Source organism: Convolutriloba macropyga, chromosome 15, assembly GCF_964194025.1.
Source record: "Convolutriloba macropyga chromosome 15, txConMacr16.3, whole genome shotgun sequence".
Taxonomy (NCBI): Eukaryota; Metazoa; Xenacoelomorpha; order Acoela; family Convolutidae; genus Convolutriloba; species Convolutriloba macropyga.
In genome coordinates this window covers 47,454,873-47,477,826 of record NC_134482.1, presented here as the reverse complement: position 1 = coordinate 47,477,826, position 22,954 = coordinate 47,454,873, and the positions used below count along the sequence as shown (strand labels likewise).

Below are 22,954 nucleotides of genomic sequence, written 5' to 3'. Positions count from 1 at the left end.
CTAAAGAATAGCCGTTGGGAAGCTGACGGCGGCTATTAAAAATTCTAGGAATACTGACCTTGAACAATTTTCAACGCTTCATCGACGGTTGTACTGCTCGAAGTAGAAAACTCTTCCCGATTAGGCTGGCCAATCTCTTTACTCCTAGTAGGAGCACTTGTAACTCTTCTGCTACTGGCACTGCTATGGGACCCGATTCCGGAATCTTTATCCTGCTTTTGATGGTTCGAATCATTGGACAGGTGTGCATTCGCACTTAATGGCTTGGTTTTGTCGCCTGTGTTTTTTGAGCGTCTCTGTGGGTTGTTGAACCTGTTGCTCTTAAGTGGGGGTGGTTGTGACGCACTGTTTGTAGATGGTGAATTGAAGAAGTTGACTGAGAACGCTTCTGCTTTCTTGGGCTCTAAACAAGTCAAATTAATTTGGGGAGAGATCCTTACGAAGAAATAAACATAAACCGACTAATGTCGGAAGAATTGCTCTCGAATGATAGGTAGGTGCAAATTCATTTGACCCCCACCGTGATTTGAACCATTGACCTCCCGCTTTATTACCATGTCAACTACCGACTATGCTATTTGGCCCTTACTGCTGCAACCAACTCTATATTAGCAATTGGAGTGAGAGCAATAGAGATCACTCAAAAATGAAGAACGAAAGCAAGAAAAAGTCACTCGAGAAGTCAAAGAATGTTCTAGAAGAAAAACGCAAAATGGTCCAGCAAAAAAATTTGCACAAAAAAAAACCAACACGTTTACAATAATTGTTATGAACTTCGTTCAAGAGCAATTAATAAGAAATCGTTCCGATTATTATGGTGTGTTTACAGTAATGAAGGGTGCATTATACGCACTACGCCCACTATGTGTCAGGGGTTGGGTGTAGTGAGAAATACTCTAAAATTTAAAAAGAGCCTTATTAAAAAACGTAAACAATCTACACTAACCCATCCCATTCTGTTTTTGAGCATGTTTATGCAAACGGAAAACGCCAGTGGGGCGCAACATAATGCAACAAAATACAAGAAACATGATGAAGATAAAAGTGTTGCTTTGTTCTACGGTTCATCACATTTAGATCAATCGCCTTCGCCTCAATTGAGATGGGCAAACGCATCAATGACATCTATGGCGAAAGCATTTAAAAGCTCGTATAACACAAGGAATGTACAAAAATGAAAACAAAGAAATTTTTGAAAACGGATTGAATGGGAAACCATGTAAGCTATGATTGACACCAATTAATTCAAGCAGCTGGATATTATGGGCAAAACGTCAATTTAAAAAAGCCAATTATTAAGAAATCGAGGCACCAAAAATTTAATCGAAAACCAAAGTGAAGTCAAGAATTAATAGTTAATTCCAAGGTCGTTTTAAATGTCATCTAAAGTGATAACATACCCGGCAGATTGCCGGAAAATAGCCGCCGTTGATTCCAATAAGCATGATTGGGATTGAAAAAATAGAAGATATTGAAAAAAAAAGATTTTTGTACAAAAACATTTTTTAAGTCCGATTTATTTTGATGGCATTTCGTAGTTGAACATAACGTACTTCTGTTTCTTCAAGAGAGGCTACAGGGGCTACTATGAATACCAATAAGCATTAGAGATGGTAACTAAGACTTCTATGAACGACGTTCAAATAACGGGCATCAAAAATTGGGCTTTATGGGTTTATCTCGTTTCTACTTATGACTTCAATTTTTTATACTGACTCTGATCATTTTGAATTGCTTTGCTGAGCAACTGATGTTCAAAATCACTTTTAGCAGAATGAGAGAAGAGAGAAACTAGCCTAGAAGAGTCAAAAAGATCACGCAAAATGTTGAAAAAGCGGCAAAATGAGGTAAAGCGAAACATTTTTTTATTCGACGAAGTAAAAAAACACAGCAGGACAAGTCCCGAAAAACAATTCAAAGAAATGAATGAAAAACTCAGACGTACTCTACCTGACCAGTAGAACAATTGAACATGCCAGCCAGAACAAAAACAAAATCATCAAAAAATTGAGAAACTAAAAGAATCAAAACTAAACAAAAATATACTCATTGCTAAAGCTCTTTTAAAAAGCTTTTAAACCTAAGGCAAAATTTTTCCCCTTAAAAATACCTATTACAAAAACAATTTCAAAACCAATTTTTGTTTCTGAAATGCGTCCAGTATTATATCTGCAAGACCTGAAAAATACTCATTGGCCCTTGAAGTTCGATTAAATCGAGAAAAAAAGAAACTAATTGCAAATTATAAGGACAGGCTGCTGAAATCTTGATATAAATATCTTCAGAATCATTTCTGTGTCTCTAGAGGCTATTCAGTAACCCAATTCCAAGCTTTAAAAAATCATTGGCTTATAGATCGATAGGCAATAATTTTTTAGAAAAAATTTCAAACTTCAAGAAATAGAAATTCGTTCTATTAAAATGTTGAAAGCCATTCAATTGCCACCTAGCAACTATTTAATAACATACTATCGAACCCTGGATGAGGTTAACTGGCTACTGAGGCAAGAAAAAAATAAAATACAAATGTTTTCAAAAACCTTGAAAAAAATGCAAATTTCATCAAAAAACTTCTTAAAATCGAAAGGTTAAATTGTTGAAAGCAAATCAATTGAAACTAAAAACCATGCAGCAACTTTTTATCAGAACGTGGAATTGGTTTTCTGGCACTTGAGAATGGACGAATATCAAAAACTGACAACCTTTAGGAAACCTTAAAAAAAATTGCAGATTTTTATCAAAAAATGCTAAAATTCGAGAAAAAAATGTTTAAAAATTCCATTGTTATTAGGAACTATGCAGTGCCGTATTAACAAACCTCAAAGGAGATTGCCTGGTCCCTGAAGCTAGAAAAACGGAAGAAAACAACGAAAATTTTCAAAAACTTGAAAATGCGAATTTTGTCAAAAAAAATTGCTAAAATTTGTGATATCCAAAAATTGAAACCTATTCCATAGCAACTAAAAATTTTTCAGTACCTTATTATCCAAACCCTAATGAGGTGTTCTGGCCCCTGGGACTCAAGTAAATTGAATAATAACAATAAATGTTAAAAAATATGAAAAAAATTGAAAGTTTTAAAATTCATGATGGCAAAAAGTTGAAAACCATTCCATTACCACCAGAAACTATGCAGTTATCTATCATCAGATCCTTTATCAAACTCTAGTGGAGGTTTCTTGACACCCTAGGCTAAAAACACAGAAAACGACAAAGTTTTCAAAAAAACCTGAAAAAAATTGCGAAAATTACTATTATTTTGCGTGTTTGTAGTACCAAACCATATAGCTCATAAAATGGTCATAACAAGTAATTTTGTCTCGCAACAGGCCTTCATCAACTTTTAAAAACTTCAACTTAGGACTAATCAATCAAAAAAACTCAAAAAAATCACATATAAACATGAAAAATTGCAACATTTTGAGACCAAAAACTCCTAAGAATGACCTTTTAACATTAAATTAAGGCCATTATAAGGCAACTGCACCATTATAAGCACTTGAAGTACTACTAAAGCCCACTTTGGGCCTCTAATGAAACTTAATGCCCGCTGGGTTTTACCTGCTTATCCCGTTTTGAAAGATCAAAGTCATTGAAAAATGTGTGAACACATCTTAAAAAACAGCGCCCCAAAACAATTCAAATTCTTTGAATTGTAAAAAAACTTAGGAGCGCTATAATAGCCGGCTGAGATGAGGGCGGCCATTAAAAATAGGACCTTTCGTTGACAAGCTTTGACCAGGATTGCTCGATGTAACTACTTTCTAGTCGATGTTAACTTTCTAATGGCACTTTCAAAATAATGAGGATAATTGTTGAATTTGAATTAATACAAATTTATAAACAATGGAAAGGTTAGAGAGAAAAGCCTATGTACCATATACTAAAAGATTTAGGGTTCATTTAACACTACTATATCTAGAATGAAATTACGCATTTACACAAACATTAATCTCAAACAATAAACGATGTAATTCTGTAACTTGGCGTTAAAACGCCCGAAATTTCTCATATGAGGCTTTTTAAATGTGAAATTTAAATTTATTTACAAATTTGCAGACGCATGGCAAAGCAAAGGATAGAATTTTTGAGTGCGTGTGAAATATTGCACGAAATGTGGTCAAAAACAAACTGCCAAATTTTGGTTCATTTTCAGTTTCAAAAAGTTTCAATAGTCAAATTCATGAAGTCTCGATACAATCTCAATAAGAGATCGTTGATATTCACACATGAACGAGTGTAGTTTTCCGTTTTAGTTAGGCATAGAGTTAATTAGGATGCGATTGAAAAAAAAACACAGCGCACCAATACAATTCAAATTCTTTGAAATGTAAAAAAAAATAGGAGCGCTATAAAAGCCGGCTGAGAAGATGAGGGCTGCTATTAATAAGCATAAGAGATGGTAACTAAGACTTATAGGAACGACGTTCAAATAGTGGGCATCTAAAATTGGGCATTATGGGTTTATCCGTTTTCTACTCATGACTTCAATTTTTTATACTGACTCTGTTCATTTTGAATTGCTTTGCTGAGCAACTGATGTTCAAAATCACTTTTAGCAGAATGAGAGAAGAGAGAAACTAGCCTAGAAGAGTCAAAAAGAACACGCAAAATGTTGAAAAAGCGGCAAAATGAGGTAAAGCGAAACATTTTTTTATTCGACGAAGTAAAAAAACATAGCAGGACAAGTCCTGACGTACAATTCAAAGAATTTTCATTGACTAAACTGAAAAACTAGACCTAGAATGGACTATGAGTGAATTGAGAAAACCATTTAAAAAAATCTCAAAAATCCGCATGTGAACAAAAAAACCACTTGCGAGAAATATAAATTTAATTCAAACAAAAAACTAGGCCTAGAATGAGCTGAATGGATTGGGAAAACCATTTTAAAAAATCCTATCCAAAAAATCGAAAAAACAGTAAAAATCAGAGTGAAATTGCCGCATGTGAACAAAAAAAAACACTACCAAGAAACCGAATTTTTGTTCAAACACCCTTTTCACCGCAAAACCACTCGCTTTTTCGCTCCATTTCCTGTTTCGGCGTGACCAAAATCACTACTCCAATTTGACTTCAAAAATCATGAAAATGTGTGAACAGATCTTAAAAAAAAGACAGCGCCCCAATACAATTCAAATTCTTTGAATTGTAAAATTAGGAGCGCTATAATAGCCGGCTGAGAAGATGAGGGCGGCTATTAATAATGTTTTGATTAATTTCCATTGTGAAACTCTTACCCCAAAAAATTGGGCTTATTAGGAACTAAATACGGTAATCGATGGGCTAGCCGGTTTTGAGTCCCAGCTCCACTGATCCGATAGGACAAAATGGTATTGTGGGAGGCGGCGGAGGAGGGGGTGAACAGCTTTTGGGATACTTACGATTGACTTGAGCTGATGGCTGCGATGGCGGATCATCAAAAACTGGGTTTGGTGAAATAGAACTTTTCTCTTTGTTAGAAGTTTCCTTCTGATGATATGGATTTGAAGCACCGTTTAAATTCGAGGTATTAAGCGTACCGTCTCCGCTGTCATATTGCACTCTGCTATTCGGGTTCTGCGGAGATCTAATTTTAGTGTCCGAAACCAGAGATCTGTTCTGATGAACAGGGCTGTTTTCTGGAGTCACTTCGACACTGGAACTGATCCGGATGTCTGGATCTAAAGGAGATATTGCACTGGACGAGTCATAGGCCGTTGCCCGGTCTTTTTCCGAACGATTCATTAAATTTCCTTCACCTTGCTTCTTTTCATTACCTTTCGCGTTACCTTTTTCAGATCTCATATCAAGAGTTAGTGGTCTTTTGGCTTTCGGTTTTGCTAAGTTCGCGTTCATATTGCTAACGTTATCATTCGACGCAACATCGTACATTTGCCGTGGCGAAGTGTTCAAGTTGCTTGACAGCGCAGAATTAGATCGACTTCGTAAAAATTGACCATCATTCGAGATATTCTGTTGGTTTTCAGACATGTTCGACTGGCTCTGAACTGGAACTTGACTCGAGGAGTAAACTTGGTGCTGATAAACCGAAGTGGGAGGTTGTGCATACGGGTTGTGGCTACTAACAGGCGGTGGATGTTGATGGTAGTAGTTATGATGGGATCCATGCAGAGTTTCATAATGATACTCCTGGTTATGAGTAGTTTCAAAGTTATGATAAGCCTCATTATCATGAACAGCGTATGGCGGTTGCAACCCTTGCATAGCATACATAGATTGAGGTCTGCTAGAGGCCAATTGAAAATTTTGGTTCCCATGATGAACTGGAAATGCTTGTTGACTTCCGTAATTCGGGTACATTGACGATGCAGGGTTCTGCACGGAGGCATGATTGAAAGGTGGGTTGCTCTGATGACGATTTAAAGACTGGTGCCCCGCAAGAGGGTTAACTTGGTTATGATTCATAACTGATGTTGACACCGGAGGCAGCCTATCATTGGGAACCATGCCATGAGCTGTTTGATTCCAAGTTGGTGGAATCCTGGAAGTATTTTGATGAGCTGGGACATGTTGAGAAGCGTAGACTTGACTTGTCAAGTCAGTTCTGCTTCGCTGCAAACTTTGCTCAGCTTTCCTTTGCATCTCAAATTGATCCGATTGCAGCTTCCGTGTTTCCAGTTCCACAGCGAACTTGTGTCTGAAACATTAAGAAAGGCCACCTATGTTAAAAGGTCGGAGAACAACCAAATGTAATTTTATGGTTGATAAACATGACAATGTCAAAAACAGAAGCTTTCTGTTTCAACGTAAACTTAGCAAAATATTTGGCTACAAAGCCCAGAGAAATAGCAGGATCCATGGAAGAGGTATAGAGACTAACCAGTTCCTTATTTTCAGACATGCATACGATATGTAGCATTTAATGGTACAGGGTTTTGAAGTGTTCGGATCAAGTGAAAACAAAACAACCAAGTCAAAACTCCATAAAGCAAACTGACAGGTGAAATAATTCACACAAAAGTGGCTTTATAGCAATAACAAAGGAAAATACGAAATAAAAAATACAAATGTTTCTGTAATCAAAATCTTATCATTCGTTTAAACATTAAATTTGAGTTGAGCTTCTTTCACCGACACTGAAAAACAATTTTAAAATGATGATTCACCTTAATTTGTGAAAAGTTATCTGATTGAGGAAAGGCTGCTGTAGTCATTAAACTACATTTGACGAATTATATTATCCCAGTGTGATCAAAAAAAGGGTCTCACGGCTGATTTGAGAATTTCCTGATTTAGTTCTTGCAGCAAAATCACGGTCATAAGGAACTTAGACAAACCAAAGGTTCCCAAAACTTAAACATCCAGAACTTTTTAGCTGAACGACCCAAATTCCGTAAAAAATCATTTCAATTGAGATTTGAGCCAACTGATCTGACTGGTAATTGAAAGCTCAAATGCGAAGTACTTACTGAACGAGTCAAATGAAACAAAACAGAGAAAACCAGCATATCGCGAGCCATTTAAGGGTACTGGTTAATCGAATTAAATTAAGTTCCTTGAAAACAGTTTACAATTAATAACTATAAACGTTTTCAAGAGGTCCGTCAGATAAGCTTTACAGCTAGTTTAGGTGACGTCCCTTTTGAAAAACTCATCAATTAAATTTTACTTTCCAGAAAACTAAGAACGAGTTAGTTTGTACCTCAGCCACTAATCGGCCAAAAATTAAAGTAAAAAAAGACTTACTGTCGAAAAGGTAGTTTTCGAAAATTTGATCTACTAAATTTTTGAGCTACTTCGAATTCATTTTTCGAATTTCAATATCTGAGGGAAAAAGGTAATTCGATTTGCAAAAATTATGAGTCTTAGTCAGCCTCAACCGCAGTGAGTTTCCAAGTGCTGCATTATTAAATTTGACCTGCCTTATTAAACCTTTTTTGAGGTTCCGTGTGTGGTATTTACAGGATGGCACGTTTTCAAGATCAATGAAAGAGCAAGGAGATCTCTTTGCAATTTCTTCAACAGTTTCCTTCACAAGTTCAAGAAATTATAAGTCAAAAACAGTATTTTGTGTTTTCTGTAGTAATGTTGAAAGGCTATCTGTCCGCTTTCGATAGATGATGGCTCGCAAAGTTTTTCGTTGGCACATATCAATTTTTGTTAGTCTCTTTTTGTTTGTGCAGCCATAAACCAATAGACCGTAAGAGATCACGGGCTTAGCAAAAACTTTATAAAACTGTATCAATTTTGAAATTGGATAATAGTCGCGAATTCTATAGAAAACACCGCAGATGCTGTTTAATCACAGTTTGTTGATTATGAAGTTTGTTGATTATGAAATTCAAAATTCAGTTTTCTATCAAGAGTTATACTTAAATATTTTACAGATTCTTGTAGTTCACAATCTGGTAAAATTGGGTTCAAATTAAGCCCTAAGTCTTTACCAAAATACATCTACTGAGATTTCTTAGAATTAACGCAAAGTTTCTTTTCATTGAACCATAATATCGCCTCCGTAATGCTATCTGTAATTTTTTTTTCAATATCTTTTCCACCACAAAGTACGTTGGTATCGTCAGCAAACAATGTGATTTCCGATTTTTGAGTATTTGTTGGCAGATCATTTACAAAAATTAAGAAGAGGAGTGGGCCTAGCAGAGAGCCCTGTGGGACACCATTTTTAATATTTTTTATCTCAGAGGCCTTGGACTGGAAGAAAACATATTGTTGGCGGTTGTTGAGGTAGGACTGAATAAGCATTGTAAAATGGCCCCTAAAACCAAAAATTTCTAAATTGTTGAGTAATAGTGAGTGATCAATGGTATCAAAAGCTTTTGTTATATCAAGGAAAACTGATGCGCAAGGGTTTTTGTTATTCATAGACAATCTTATATTTTAGGTTATTTCAGCTATGGCATGAATACATGATCTTTTTGAGCGAAAACCAAATTGTCTACAAGAAAAGAGTTTGTTTGTTTTTGGAGATGAAGTTAACCATTCTTTTGTAAATAGTTTAATCGAAACAAAAACTCCTTAACAAAACTCTCTGAACATAACCGACTAACGACCAACGTCGGGCGGATTAATCTCAAAAAGATGCGATTGCTTGGCTTCGTCAGTAGCTAGCTGTCGCTAAGGGATGCTAGCTTTGGCTTTATTGAGGGGGTGCGCTTGACGAGGCGGGGGGGGGGGGGATGAGCCTGACGGGTGGGTGGGGGCGAGCGTGCGGGGTTAAAGTTGGAATGAGGTGGAGGGGGTAGGCAATGAGCATTGAGGGTGTGGGGATTGGTGTGAGCGTGCGCGGTTACAGGAATGAGGCGGTGGAGGTCAAGTTCGGGGGAAGGGGCTCTAAAATACCTTAATGCCATCCGGGCTTTACCTGTTAATCCCCTCTTTGAGGACGAAAAATCAAATGGTCAGACAAAAAACGATCAGACAATAAGTTGGTAGGACAATTTCGTTTGAGAGCAATTAGAAACTGATAAGTTGCTACAAAATTTTTGCATTAACTGAAATCTTGGCTCCCTCAATCTCAACTTGTACAACTTGTTCTGGTAGCTTATTCGCTTATTATAAACATAGCCGGCAGATTGCCGGAATAGCTGCGAAAGAATAGACCTGCGTGCCATATAATAGAGATAGAAACAGATACAGATCTAAATTGAATAAAAATCGACACCGCTCAAAAAAACTAGGTAAAAAACATTCAGCGATAAATTAATAACGCTTATTAAAATTCATTCCACAGAAGCCTCTTATTAGGGACCTTTACTGCACATATGAGTTCCTTTGACCTTAAAAAAATTCAAATTAAACTTAAGTTTTAAAGTGCAAAAGTCATTTTATTGAGTGAGGTAAGTCACGTATGATCAAAATCTAATCACGCAAATAACCTAAAAACTTTTGCTAAAGCGAGTGAGAAATGACGTAACGCGCGCAAATGCCGTTAGTGAGAGGAAGAAGTCATTCAGAAAATTTGACTTTTTCAGCTTTGCTGTGTGAACAAATGTAAAACGAAAAAAGAGCGTCAGAAGACTAAACAAAAAAAACCAAGAGCACCGCAATACAGCTTCGCTCAGCTTACAGCTTCGCAGCTATAATAAAACTGTTAAAAGACTGAATCATAATTGAAACCTTTACTTCAAAAAGCCATTGCAAAGATTAGGATAACTAAATTCTAGGAAAACGTAAACTTTCAAGTCTCAATTCTAAACATAGCCGGCAGATTGCCGGAAAAAAGCCGCCGCTGATGCGCTTGATGATTATCGGGATTGAAACAGAAAGTAAAAAAGATAAATTGACCGAATTTTTTTGTTTTTTTTTTCAGTGTCAAAAAGTGTTCTAATTTGGCGTGCAGTTTCACTTGGGTTCTAAAACTACACTTATTTCAGCTTCTAAACTGAAATCTAATAATCTTAATACCAATCGAATGAACTTTGATAACCTAATTTTCAATGACTTAATGACCGGGCTTTATCGGATCATCCCGTCTTGATTTTGCTCTTTTGACTGAGGGCGATACCACATTTATCCGCCGCGTTTGAATTGAGGCTAGAAAAATTGAAGTGGGGTGGTGCCGGTAATATCCAAAGCTGCGAATTGATCTGCGTTCTAGGAGGGGAATATAAACCATGATACCTGCAATTATTGAATGAGGCGTGTAACAATTTTTGACAGGCATTTGATCAATGGCACTAAGATTAGCTGTAGATCAGGTTGACATTCTTATTCAACCATGACGCTCAATCTTCAATCTTCTCTCGAGGCCATGAAGTGACACACCATGATCAAACATGGAATTTAAAATCGATAAATTGCTGCAAACTTTTGCACGGACAAAAATCTTTGCTCCCTGAACTGCCACAACTCGTTCAGCTAGCTCATCCACTCATTATAACTACGCTTAACCCAGATTCTTAAGCAGCCGACAGATGGACACGTTTACAGAAAAGCTTTTAATTTCGTTCGAAAGCAATTATTTAACATACCCGGAAAATAGTAGCCATTGATTCCTATAACCACACTAATTTTTCTGCAAAAAATTAAAAATGAGAACTATTTGGATGTCATTTTGTAGCTAGACATACCCCTGTTTCTTGGTGAGGGGATATAGTATCAATACCAATAAGCAATAGAGACGGCAACTAATACTAATAAGATTATAGTCGGCAGATTGTCGGAATAGCTGCAAAAGCATAGACCTGCGTGCCATACAATATTGACAGAAACATACAGCTCTAAATTAAAAAAAAAACGACACCGCTCAAAAAGCTAGGCAGAAAACATTTGGCGATAAATAGATAAAACTTGTTAAAAAAATTATTCCACAGAAGCCTCTTATTAGGGACATTAACTGCACATATGAGTTCCTTTGACCTGAAACAAATTCGAATTAAACTTTAAAGTTTTAAAGTGCAAAAGTCATTTCAAATGAGTGAGGTAAGTCACCTATGATCAAAATCTAATCACGCAAAAACTTTTGCTAGAGAGAAAAAGGACGTCACGCGAGCAGACGCCGTTAGTGAAGAAGTCAAAGAAAATTTGAATTTTTTAGCTTCGCTGTGAGAACAAATGCTAAACGGAAAAGAGCGTCAGACGCCGAGACAACAAAAAACAAAGAGCACCGCAATATATCTTCGCTCAGCTTACAGCTTTGCAGCTATAAATAAAGATCCAGTAACGGCCATGTAAAATTGAGTGTTATGGGTTTATCCCGATTCTATTTATGATTTCGTTATTTTAAACTGACTCTTTTCGTTTTGAGTTGCTTTGCTGAGCAACTAAAGTTTAAAAGCACGTTTAGTAGAACAAGCGAATAACGAAACTAGCCTAGAGAACAAAAAAGTCACGCAAAACGTTAAACAGGCTGTGAAGTGAGAAAAACGGAACCAATTTTTATTCGACGAAGTAGCTTATTCGCTTATTATAATTACGATTATTCCTGCTTCTCAATTAGACGATAGAGGGACACGTTTACAATATTTGCTTCAAACTATGTTTGAGCAATTGATTATAGAAAGTCATAATGTACATGGAGATAGTCAATGTACATGGAGAAACGGAAAAGTAACTTGCAACCAAACATAACCCACTAACGTAGTTCGAATTGCTCTCAAACGACCGGCGAGCGGTTGACTTTGGTAGAAGCCAGCTGGGGCTTAGAGATGCTAGCATTAAGTGGGGGTGACCGGTGTGTGTGTGTGTGGGGGGGGGGGGGAGGAGGGGCAAGCGTTGGGGGGTAGTTTGCGAAGGCTAGATGGAAAGTTTAAATCAACAGTTGGACGAGGGTGGACAACGGGAGTGCTGACGGGGGGGGGGGGGGGGGGGGGGTTCTGGGGGCTGATGGCGGGGGGAGGTTGGGGTGACTGAGGAGGTCAAACTTTTCAGATGGAGAACCGCCCTCCACGCCATTAAATTGGAGCCATGAAACAGTTTCGGCGAATCGCATTCTTAGAGTATAGTAAGGCTTAGGGCTCTATGAGAACTTAATGCCCTCCGGGCGCTACCTGTTTATCCCGTTTCAGAGGACGAAAAGTCAAAAAGGTCAGACAAAAAATCGGTGAAGCGGAAACTCGCATAAAGACTACAGGACTAATATGATTCCTACAAATTTCGAATAAGGGCAATTAAAAATTCACTAACTTCAAAGTCTGCAACTCTCGAGCCAAAATTTGATTCTGTTCAATCAGCATATCTCTTTCCAGAGAACTCCTCAAATCCACTGAACTTGTTACCAAATCACCAAAATCTCCATTTTCATTCTCATTACGCTGAAAAATATCACCATAAGCAGTTGAGGGTCTAGCTAATGCCTTCGTCCTTCGTAGAGTACTCTGGTTGGAGCCAATACCGCTCGTGAACGATTCCAGGTCGTCGCGCTCGATGTAATTACTAACAGGTCGAATTCTTTGGCCTGTTCCGTGCATAGCCGACGCACTTCTTTGCTCGTCGAAATTCAGAGAAGTTTGAACCTTAAGCAGTACAACATTGAGTCGTCGGGAACAAATATTGTTCATCAGTTTTTTTGTCAAATCGATAGTTTTACACATTAGTTTAAACATTTTTAACTCATTAGTTTAAACAAATTTAATTATGTTCCACGAAAAGGGGCGCTTGGTTCCCCAAAAAATCTAAAAAATTTCTCGAGGTAGGGGGGGGGGGGGGGGTGTGAACAAATGAAAAATTTTCCGGGGAAAAATAAATTTATTACGAACCTCAGCCGAGACGCGCCTTGAGCTCGCTGCCGAATCGTTTCGGAAATTCTCAAAATCTGGGTTACCGTTATACTGCAAATTAACTGCATCTAGATTTGAGCTCTTGGCTCGTTGTCGCCTGTTGGCAAAACTCTGGCGATCTTCGGAAGTTTTATGACGTCGCATAACTACTTGCGATTTTTCAGGAGAGTAATCGCTAACTGAGAATTCACTGTCGTCAGCAGTGCTTCGACAATCATCGCTTTCAGTTTGGTTATTACTACTGTTACTACCTTTAATAACTCGCATAAACGCTGTTTTGCCCAATGTTTGTCGTTGTTTATTTTTCGCAGCTTCTGTTCTCGCCCGTTCCATTTGAATAGACTTCCTTTGTTGCTCCATTTTCAACTTTATAGCAGTCATTTTAGCACTGCTGCTCATTTGGGCGCCCTCTTCAAATCTTTTCGAAAGTCCAGAGGTCGCCATCGAAATCTCTGGATCCGAGTTGACGTCATCAGCCGAGATTTCACCATCATTCTGGTTACTCAATGAGAAAATTCGTTCGTCTAGAGCACTTTTTGGACGCGAAACCTGACGTTTCTTGCTCTGAGTTCTCGCCCGCAAATTTGACTGACTGCCAAACGACGTCAAATTACCCGAAGATTTCCCGTCATTCGTAGGGTGATTAGATCTCTGCTCATTATTCTGTACCATCAAATTTTCTTGACCTTGTTTCATGGCCGACAGAGGTCTCAAATCGTTTTCGTAGGCTTGGGTCAATTCGTGAACAGATAGCCTTTGGGTTTGTGGTCTTGCACTTCGGCGTGAATATGTTTTACCGCCGGATTCTACTTGCAATGACGTTTCATCACTTTGTTCTAAACGAATGGGGGGTTGTTGGCCATTGTTTTGATTGTTGACTTTTTTGTTCGAGAATGACGTCTTCGTAGAAACCTCAGACGGCGAGCTCGATGTACCTGAACAAACTTACAAATAAAAAAATTTACACTTTTGTCTTGCCATTTATTGCACTTGATATCGTCGCTAGACCAGGCCGCCGCCTTAAGCATAGTGAGGCTAGCCTGAGTGGGCGATGCATGATTGAGCATTAAAGATGGATAAAACTTCCCAAAATTGTCGTCTCTCAAGAAATGAAGCTATGTATCATAAATCGTTCCTCGGCAGCATTGGTGAACTGCTGTACACTTTGAAGCTAACTAGAGGAGTTGAATTGATCAGCATTAAGAAGTCCAACAGAATCCCAATAATTGCAACAATGATTGAAGGTTATAGTAAAGGGGTAATATGAAAAGGCTGATAGTAAACCGAAAAAAAAAATCGATTACCTGTACAAAAACACTTTTACATGATCCAAATTGATCCTATTTCAATTCAGCTATAGAGTATTCGAAATCAAATGGAACACATTTTAAGCTTGAGCAATTTCTCACGTTAATAAACAGGAAAAGTAAAAAAATAACTTGAATTTCAGTAAGAGTAAAGCCAAAGTTACCAACACCTGATAAACTCAGCACGCAACCTCATTTTTATACTGACTCTTAATTTCAGCTTTTATTAAAGCTCATAAACTTTGAAGGAAAACCCCGAAAACCCAAGAAACTGAAAATTAACCAGCTGATTGCTGGAAAATTATTTCATTTCTTCTCTAGAGCAGCAGTACCGACTTCGGGACATCTTTCAAGCGTCGAGTGGTGAGCAGATTGAAATTCTCTCCTATAGAATTTAGCATTAACAGGGCAGATAATCGCCTCAGTAAATGGCAGAACTAAGAACTGTCCAGGTAAAACATAGCCGGCAGATTGCAAGACAATAACCGCAAAACAGCTAGCTGAGCTAGCCATCAAGGCCAACGTCAAAAAGTTCCCCACAAAAAATCGCTATCCTAATTTCAAATGGTATCTGTCCGTAAATCATCAGATTAAATGTCACCAACTATCTTTCAAACAAGGAAGGCGGACAGTTTCAAATAAAAGGATGACCTTTATTACAATTCAAGTAAAGATTCAGTTCTCAATTTAGATTTAATAAGTGAGTGAAGACGTCATTTTATTGAGAGAGGTGAGTCATGTATGCTATAAAATAGACAATACACAGAAAGGGACCGCTGCTACAAGGTACTTGTAACCAAAAAGTCGCTGTTTGACTTCTAGGCACTCAGACGGCTGTAACAAAAAGCGATGAAGACGACAAATTTAAAATACAGAACTACAATTAAAGAAATTTTATTGACTTCTTTAACAAAAAATTAGACCTAAAAATCACTAGAAATGGATTTGGAGAACAAATTAGAAAATAGAAAAAAACTTTCTAAAAATTAAAGAAAACAGTTAAATCAGAAAACACATAACCGTAATTGAAACAGAAAACAAATATCGAGAAAGCTACTTTCATCTCAAGAACTATTTCGAATTTTTCATCGACATTTAGTCTACATAAATAAAAGCAACTTATCACTGAAGATGCAGTACAAAACCAATCTTGTTAAATTACTCTCCATAAATTGTAAAAGCCAATGCATTTATGATTTGAAACATAGCAGTACAATTTAATGATCGTCAAAACAGTTGTAATTATGCGAGTTTCGTAAACTGTAAAAAAAAAATTTTGAGACAATGAAATGCAGAAAAAACCGACAAAAGAGCTATTCCTGAAAATAACATAGCCCGCAGATTGCCTGAAAAGAGCTGCGATAGACGCTTGTGGCCTTCCAGGAAATGAACCAACTCAAAAAATAAGATAGACAGATCGACCACCAGTCCTTTAATAGACCATTAGACTTTTTGGGTTAGATTCGGACTGTAATTTTTATGAGACACATACGCTCTATAAGGAAAAAGCCCTAAAAGAGCTTTTTCAAAATTGATATTCGAAATGAAAAACTCAAGACTAATACTCAAGAATTAGGGCGTATAAGTTTGGCACTACTTACATGCGCACTATTGATCTTTAACTAGTAAACATTCATAAAATTTAAAATTCCATAAGTGAGTTCAGGAGTCATTTTTTCAGCGAGGTAAGTCATGCAATTGACCTAAAAGCAGAAATGACCTCACGCACACAAATTTTAACTGTAAAGCAGTAGAAGTCACTGAAGTCATTGAAAAAGTCAATTCCAAGAAGTCAGGTCGTAAGAATCATCGATGGAGACGAATTATAAAAAAAAAACACATAGCAGGACAAGTCCTGAAATACAATCCAAAGAATTGAATGAAATACAGAACTATTGTTGATGACCAGCAGATCAGTTGAACAATCCCAGCCAAAACGACAATCTCAAAACTTGAGAAACTAAAATAATCAAACCAATAAAAAAAATTAAAATAATCAAACAAATTGCTAAAATTCTGGCAGCTTTTACCCTAGAGGGCAAAAATGACACAATTCAATATACTCATTAACTCACATACAAGCCTTGAAAGAGATTTATTATCAACTAAGATAGATCGACGAGAAACATGACAAGTTTCAAAAAAACTGAAAAGTGCAAAACTTAAAAATTCAAAATTTCGCAAAAAATTTAATCCATTTCTTTGTCTGTGAAGCTCTGTCAGATAACCTATCCGATGACTTGTCATGTAACCCATCCGAAAAAGTTTCGTTGGCCAGTGAAGATCGTTAAACTCAGAACACGAAAAATTTCAAAATTTAGCAATAGCAAATTTTTAATAAAATCTTGCTAAAATTCGTGATACTAATATCTTCAGAATCATTGCATTGTCCATAAATACTTTCTAGTATCCCTATTTTAAGCCTTAAATAGTTTCAGTGGCTCATCAAGATCGATACATTTGGAACATGATAACTTTCAGAAAATTTGGAAACTTTAAATTTCGTCAAAAACTTGCTGAACCTCGTGATATTAAAATAATGATAACCAATCCATTACCTCCAGCTAACAAGCAGTAACTTATTGTCAGACCCTAAAGGAGGTTCCTGGGCCCATGGTCCCAGAAAAACTCGCTGTTGAAAAATTGCAAGTTTTTTTAACTGAAAAAAATTTGTGAATATAACAGTTGAAAACCCTTTTATTGCAATTAGAAACTGCGCATTTAATTATTATCAAACCTAGAGGAGGTTCCTTGTCCCTTGAGACTGCAGAAGCATAAAAAATGATAAATTTTCAAACTTGAAAAATATTCAAGTTTAATCAAAAAATTGCTAAAGTTTGTGATATTTTTTGATGTTGAAAACCATTTAATAACCAACAAAATTTTTACAGTAGCCTTTTAACAAAAAATAATGGGAATTTTCTTGGCACTCGGGGCTGGAAAAATTTAATAATGCCAATAAAAGTCGAGAAATTAAAAAAAATGCAAGTTTTTATCAAAAAAATTGCTCAAACTTGTAAAATTAAACTGTTGGAAACCATTCTCCTACCATCTTACTATTGCAGTAACCTGCTATCAAACCCTAGAGGAGGTTCCTTGACACCTAGGGCTGAAAAACTGAAAAAATCAAAAATTATGAATCAAACTTGTAAAAATTAAGTTCAAATTTGCGTGTTTATGTTTTTATTACCAACACATATAGCTCCTAAAATGGTCAATGAAAATAAGTATTTCAAGCGGAAGACCATGACCGACTTCTACAAAAAATTCAAAAAATGACGAAAAAACGCGATAAATTGCAACATTTTGGTATCAAAAACTTCTAAAATGACATTTAACCTTGAATTACGGCCTTCCCAGTAGCTTCACCAATCTAGGCATCTGAAGCACAAATAAACGCGACCACGGGCCTTGATTATTGAGGCCCGCCGAGCTTTACCTGTTTATTCCGCTTGCAAAGCTTCAAGTCAAGAAAAAAAGGTGTGAAAAAATCTTAAAACAAAACATAGGACAGGTCCTGAAATACAATTCAAAGAAATGGATTAATTTTTGAACTCATAATCAATTACTCTGTTTTAGAAGGCAAATGAGAGCTGTTCGTAATGAGACGAAGCAATAAAACAACAGAACAACAAAAACAAGCAAGTCTAAAACTTCAACTTATTTTTTTTTGAAGACAGGATCAACATCAAAAAACAACTGCTGTTAACTCAAACTGCACACCAAATTCCTCTATTTTTTATTATCAAACAGTCATTTATTATAGATGGGTCTTCTCACGAATAATATTAAATGTAAGACAAAATTATACAAAAATCGCAACAAAACTCGCTGAAACTTTTTGAAAACACTGTATAAAAGTAACAGAACGCAACAGCTACTGAAAGATACAATTACATCAATTACTTCAGTCCTCAATGAAAACAGTTGAGACCTGTCAACAATGAGTTTAAGTGATGAGACAGCAATAAGTACAAATACCAGCAAACCTAAAAACAACTACGATTTTTTTTTACAACGAACAAGCGTTTAAGTCACAAAAAGCATTAGCTATGAGCTGAAATAACCTGCTTTCATTGAAGCTTCCTTTAGAAACCTATGAGACCTGTCAACAATGATATTAAGAGTTAAGACGACAAAGTTGAGAAGAAAAACTTTTCTAAAGTTAAGAAAAACTCAGAAAATTCGATAATTGTTATTGAAAACACAAATTTATAGAACGCACTAGCTTTGAACAAAAACGATTAATGCGATAAATGTTACCCAAATTAGCATCATCAGAGACCTGTCACCATTGCGAATAAAAGATAAAAGATCAAAAAGTACAATAAATAATTGCAGAAATCAAAAACCCAAAATTTTTGAGAAAAAGTAGTGTCAAAGACATGAGAACCACTAGCTATTAACTCGAGCCATTAATTAGGTTCTTTTATGCCTCATTAGCAACCGATCAGATCTGTCATTGTTGATACTAAGTGATAGAACAGATAATTTCAAAAAGGGGCAAAATCTAAAATTCACTAATAATTTATGGCAACAAATAGTGGTAAAGTCATAAAAAGTTTTAGCTGCCCCATAATAATTTCAAGCGAAGGCAAATAGGCACAATTAGAACACATATGTGCCGTCTTAAAAGAACTGAAGGAGGGGATACTCTGAAAACTGAAGTCAAATGGACGCACCTGAAAAAAATCCATCTCAAAAATCGCCTAATTGTTCAAACACCAATTTCTCACTCCACTTTAAAGGTATTTCGAAAAAGTCTCACCTCAGACCTACTCGAACTTTCGCTCCCTTTACTATTTCAGTTTGACCAAAATCACCACTCTAATTTGATTTCTCACTGACGTGAAAAAAGCCGAAAAAAGTGTGAACAGATCTTTAAAAAAAGACAGCGCACCAATACAATTCAAATATTTTGAATTGTAAAAAAAAACCACGATGTCCATCGCTTCGCGGCTACTAACAAGACTAGAAAAAAACTCCCTATTAATCTTTCCTGACAGACTGGAACATAACAGGCAGATTGTCGGAAAATAGCCGCTATGGATTCCCATAAACCGGATTTGGATTAACAGATAAGAAAAATGCTTGTTGCAGAAAAGAAATTCTAAAAGGCTAATTAATTTAATTTCATTTTGTAGAAAGACATATTCCCTAATGAGAGAGAACATGGGCTATCATAACTATCAGTACCAATAAGCATTGGAGATGGCAACTAAGACAAGATCTGGCGCACTAGAACAAAGTTCAAGTAGCTGGCATCTAAAATTGGACTTTATACCCAGTTTCTATCTTTGATTTTGTTTTTCAATAACAACTCTCATTCTGGATTGCTTTGCTGAGCATCTGCTGTTTAAAATCACTTTGAGCAGAAGAGTGAATCTAGCGTAGGGAAGTCAAAAAGATGTCATGCAAAAAGTTGTACAAACTGTGAACCAAGGTACAGCAAAGCCAATTCCTGTTCAGCCAAAATAAAACAACCGAAAGAATTCCACAAACGACTCGAAGTAAAAAATGACCATCTTCACTGATTTAACGCACCTTTAACAAAATTAACCAAAATATTTTTTAAAAAATAATTGGAAAATTAACATCAGAAAAGTAAATGACGAAAACTGATAAAGCATCTGATAAAACTTTTAAAAAGCTTGAAGCAAGGCAGTACGTAAAAACAACAGCTGAAAATTGAATCAAAGTCTAATATTTGCTTAAGGTAGTCAAAAATGTTCCTAAAGGCACCGACACTAATTGAGATAAAAGCCTTTAAATGAAAAAAAATGTATATAAAACTAAAATATAAACCGACTTACATCGGACAAAGTACTCTTGAAAGCAAAGAGGGGGCAATTTAATTCAGACGTGGATGTAGCCTATATAACATGTTATGAGTGCAAAAAACCCGACCACGGAAGAGTTCGAATTGCTACACTCCGGCGTAATTAAATGAAGCATTAACCACTCGGCCATCAGGGCCATGTACTAACCTATCTTACAATAGCTTTTGTTTTCAGCAACAGATTTAATTTCTTAATAAGAGCAATTTATATCACCCAAAAGGCACGCGTGACAAGTTGCTCGAGAAATAAAACAGAACCAAAAACCCAGAACTAAAGAGTGACGCAAAAATTTTGCATAAAAAAGACACGTTTACAATAGTAATGTCTTCGAACTTCGTTCATTCAAAACTCCATTGCAGAAGCCCACGTGATCAAAAATAATTTCAGACCTACTATTCTCTAAAAACGACATGAACAGATAACCAAACTCTCTTCTCTCGCTTCTTCAGGTTTCGTCAGCAATTTGATCTCAACAGTTTCACACATTTCACTTCTGGTTTCAAACAAACGTACAGATCAAAAAAGACTAAGCTATCCGACTGAAAAGATGAGAGCGGCTATTATAAATCCATTAAAGTGCCGAAGTCAAACAGAGCCGAAGCCATACTGCTCCAATAAAAAAAAACGCTCTTCACCCTTTTCGTACTGCAATTAAATTTAAGTAAACATTTAAACGCCTATCAACTATTTGCTTATTGCTTTTCATTTCGGTTAATACTCAGAGACTTAGGTTGAACACAGCCGGCAGATTGCCGGAATAGCTGCGAAAGAATAGACTTGGGTGCCGTATAACAGAGATAGCAACAGAAACAGATCTAAATAGAAAATCGACGCCGCTCAAAAATCTAGTTAAAAAATACTCAGCAAAAAAATAATACAGCTTGTTAAAATTCATTGCGCAGAAGCCTTTTCATTAAGGACCTTTACGGCACATATGACTTCCTTTGACCTTAAACTAATTCAAATTAAACTTAAGTTTAAAAGTGCAAAAGTCATTTTATAGAGTGAGGTAAGTCACGTATTATCAAAATCCATTCGCGCAAATGAACTTAAAACCTTTGCTAGAGATAGAATGAGAAATGACGTCACGCGCGCAAACGCCGTTAGTGAGAGGAAGAAGTCATTCAAAAAATTTCACTTCAGCTTTGCTGTATTAACAAATATAAAACAAAAAAGAGCGTCAGACGACGAAACATAAAACATAGCAGGACAAATCCTGACGTACAATTCAAAGAATTTTCATTGACTACTCAAAAAATTAGACCTAGAACGGACCTAGAGTAAATTTGGAAAACCATTTCTAAGAAAAAACCAGATCGAAAAAAAAATCAGAAAATCCATGTCAAAATGTCGCATGCAAACAAAAACCAATAGCGATACTATCAAATTTGGTTCAAACAAAAACTAGGTCTAGAATGAAAGATTAATGGATTGGAAAACATTAAGAAAAAAATTCGATCCAAAAAATTAAAAAAAAACAGTAAAAATCAAAGTGAAATTATCGCATGAGCACAAAAAACAACTAGCGAGAAGACGAATTTTTGTTCAAACACGATTTCTTACTCTCCTCGATTATTCGACTGAAGAAATTTCACCCAGCAAAACCACTCTTTTTTGCTCCCTTTCCTTTTTCGGCGTGACCAAAATCACTACCCCAATTTGACTTCAAAAATCATGAAAATGTGTGAACAGATCTTAAAGACCGCGCGCCAATACCATTCTAATTCTTCGAATTGTAAAAAACCAAGAGCACCGCAATATAGCTCCGCTCAGCTTACAGCTTCGCAGCTATAAAAAAGATTCTTTGTAGTAAATTACCCCGTATTAAAATGTCGGCTTAAATCCTGAGTGCGAGCGATATCGATCACGCAAAAATTCCAGAGCATTTGCTTCGTTCGAGAGCATTTAAAACTTTAAAACATAGCTGGCAGATTGCCAGAAAATAGCCGCAATAGATTCGTAGATCGGCAGTCTAAGAAAAAACAGTAAAAAAGACAGACCAAAAAAATTCGTCTTCTCATTGAAGGCTGATCTGTTATTAGCTATTAGCTGATCTCAAATAACCTTCATTTAGAGTGACACATACCCATTTGACCTTATCTCTTCGAATTAAAGTAAATAAAAGTCAATTTCAAATTGAGGAAGTCATTTTTGAGAGTGAGGTAAGTCAAGTGTGACCAAAAAATCGCTCCACTAAGAGCGAAAAATGACGTCACACATGCAATTCAGTTGAAATTGCATGAACGAATGAACAAAAAGTGTCTGTGACGTCATATGGTCGTAACAAAAATCATGACGAAGAAATAAAAAAAAACATCGCAGGACAAGTCCTGACGTAAAATTCAAAGAATTTTCATTGACTAAACAGAAAAACTAGACTTAGAATGTACAATGAGTGAATTGAGAAAACCATTTTTAAAAAAATCAGATAAAAAAAATAAGAAAAAAACACAAAATCAATGTCAAAATGCCGCATGTGAACCAAAAAAACCACTAGCGAGAAATTAGAATTTAATTCAAATAAAAAAATTAGGCCTAGAATGAGCTGTGAACGGATTGGGAAAACCATTTAGAAAAAATCCGATCCAATTAATCGAAAAAACAGTAAAAATCAGAGAGAAATTGCCGC

General features: G+C 36.3%; 1 protein-coding gene across 2 annotated transcripts in view; it reads right to left on the bottom strand.

Moving 5' to 3' along the window:
* Positions 1–22,954, bottom strand: part of LOC142354372 (uncharacterized) — a 76,951-nt gene that overhangs the window by 22,401 nt on the left and 31,596 nt on the right. For both annotated transcript variants that reach the window (XM_075406648.1, XM_075406649.1), the window contains 4 exons: positions 13,158–14,113; positions 12,586–12,914; positions 5,385–6,640; positions 59–403 (listed from right to left, as the gene is read on the bottom strand). In XM_075406648.1, coding sequence (XP_075262763.1) covers positions 59–403; positions 5,385–6,640; positions 12,586–12,914; positions 13,158–14,113 — 2,886 coding nt within the window. The remainder of the gene's footprint in view (positions 1–58; positions 404–5,384; positions 6,641–12,585; positions 12,915–13,157; positions 14,114–22,954) is intronic.